Source organism: Mandrillus leucophaeus, unplaced genomic scaffold (genome assembly GCF_000951045.1).
Source record: "Mandrillus leucophaeus isolate KB7577 unplaced genomic scaffold, Mleu.le_1.0 Scaffold425, whole genome shotgun sequence".
In the NCBI taxonomy this organism is placed as follows: Eukaryota; Metazoa; Chordata; class Mammalia; order Primates; family Cercopithecidae; genus Mandrillus; species Mandrillus leucophaeus.
The window spans coordinates 1116036-1117586 of record NW_012104532.1 but is presented as its reverse complement, the minus strand read 5'-3'; the positions used below and the strand labels follow the sequence as shown (position 1 = coordinate 1117586).

Below are 1551 nucleotides of genomic sequence, written 5' to 3'. Positions count from 1 at the left end.
TAAGTTTTATAGCTAAGTGAATTTTAAGTGAATTCTAGACATTTATTGTAAATTATGCTTATGTGATAGCACATTATTTTTTATTTTATATTGTTGAGTTTTGTTTTATGACTAACTGAATTTCCAGTATGTAAAAGGTTTTAGATTTTCTAGCTTCTAATTTTTTTGTATGTTTTTCCTTCATAGTATGAAATTAATCTTTTGGAGCTGATCCAAAGAAGAAGAACAGTAAGTAGAGCATTTTCTAGAAGTTGGAAAAAAAATACAGAACTAAGCAGTATGACTGACGGTATAGTTAGGACTTGTGTTTGGGAGACAGTGTGGATAAAACTGTGTGGTGATATGCCTGTAATGGATATTTGTAATTATTTGTTTGCTTCATCAGTACCATTCAGTGGTCAAGTAGGAATGCTGTTTTGGACAAATGTGATTAAGCTGAGGCTTTGTTTTTTATGTCCCCCTTTAGCGCATTGGATATTCATTTAAGAAGGATGAGATTGAGAATTCTATTGTACACCGGGTACAAGGTGTTTTCCAGCGTGCCTCAGCAAAATGGAAAGTAAGTGATCAGGCCATCCTTAACTTTATGAGATGTGAAGATAAGTATTATACATATTGTATTAGGAATTCAACTGCAGTTTTCTATTTTTATCTTGGGTATCTTTATACTTATTCTAATGATGGTATCATTGCTCAAAACATTTTTTGAGCCACTTAGCAAACCAGTAAGAAAATTGATCTTATTACCTTATAGTTATTCTGTGAGGACAGTGCTGAAAATAGTGTATTTGATACATTACTAAGGATTGGAAATTTGGGAGATACTTGTATATATCTGTGAGTACACTGAAGACTTAGAGCCTGAAGATAAATGGTTATGTAGGGGCAATACCTCAGAAACTTGATTTTTTTTCTTTTCTTTTTTTTTTTTTGAGATAAAGTCTCACTGTGTTGCCCAGGCTAGAGTACGGTGGAGTGATCTCAGTTCACTGCAACCTCTGCCTCCCAGGCTCAAATGATTCTCCCACCTCAGCCTCCCCAGTAGCTGGGATCACAGGCACATGCCACCATGCCTGGCTAATTTTTGTATTTTTGGTAGACACAGGGTTTTGTCATGTTGCTCAGGCTGGGCTCAAGTGATCTGCCCACCTCAGCCTCCCAAAGTGCTGGGATTACAGGACTCTTTGGGATTGGATATATTATATGAGAAGTATTTTGGATTCTTGGGAATGACAAATTTTATATTGCTACCCCAGATTGAGATCCTTTAAGAACTGCATTAAACAAATTGGATAGATAACAAAAGTTTTTTTGGGGCATTGTGAGTGGGAGTTGGGGGAAAGATTGAATTATCATAGTTAAGAGATCTGAGCCTTTGTGAGGGAAAGCCAGATAGGATGAGAGGTGATTGGATTTTCTGAAATCTGCTTTTTTTTTTTTTTTTTTTTTTTTTGGGATGGAGTCTTACTCTGTCGCCCAGGCTAGAGTGCAGTGGTGTGATCTGTGATCTTGGCTCACTACAAACTCTGCCTCCCAGGTTGAAGTAATTCT

At 36.5% G+C, this 1551-nt stretch overlaps 1 protein-coding gene across 1 annotated transcript in view; it reads left to right on the top strand.

Moving 5' to 3' along the window:
• The window catches only part of UTP6 (UTP6, small subunit (SSU) processome component, homolog (yeast)), a 49578-nt gene that overhangs the window by 7591 nt on the left and 40436 nt on the right, over positions 1 to 1551 (top strand). Inside the window, exons 3-4 of the mRNA XM_011993103.1 lie at positions 187 to 228; positions 467 to 559. Coding sequence (XP_011848493.1) covers positions 187 to 228; positions 467 to 559 — 135 coding nt within the window. The remainder of the gene's footprint in view (positions 1 to 186; positions 229 to 466; positions 560 to 1551) is intronic.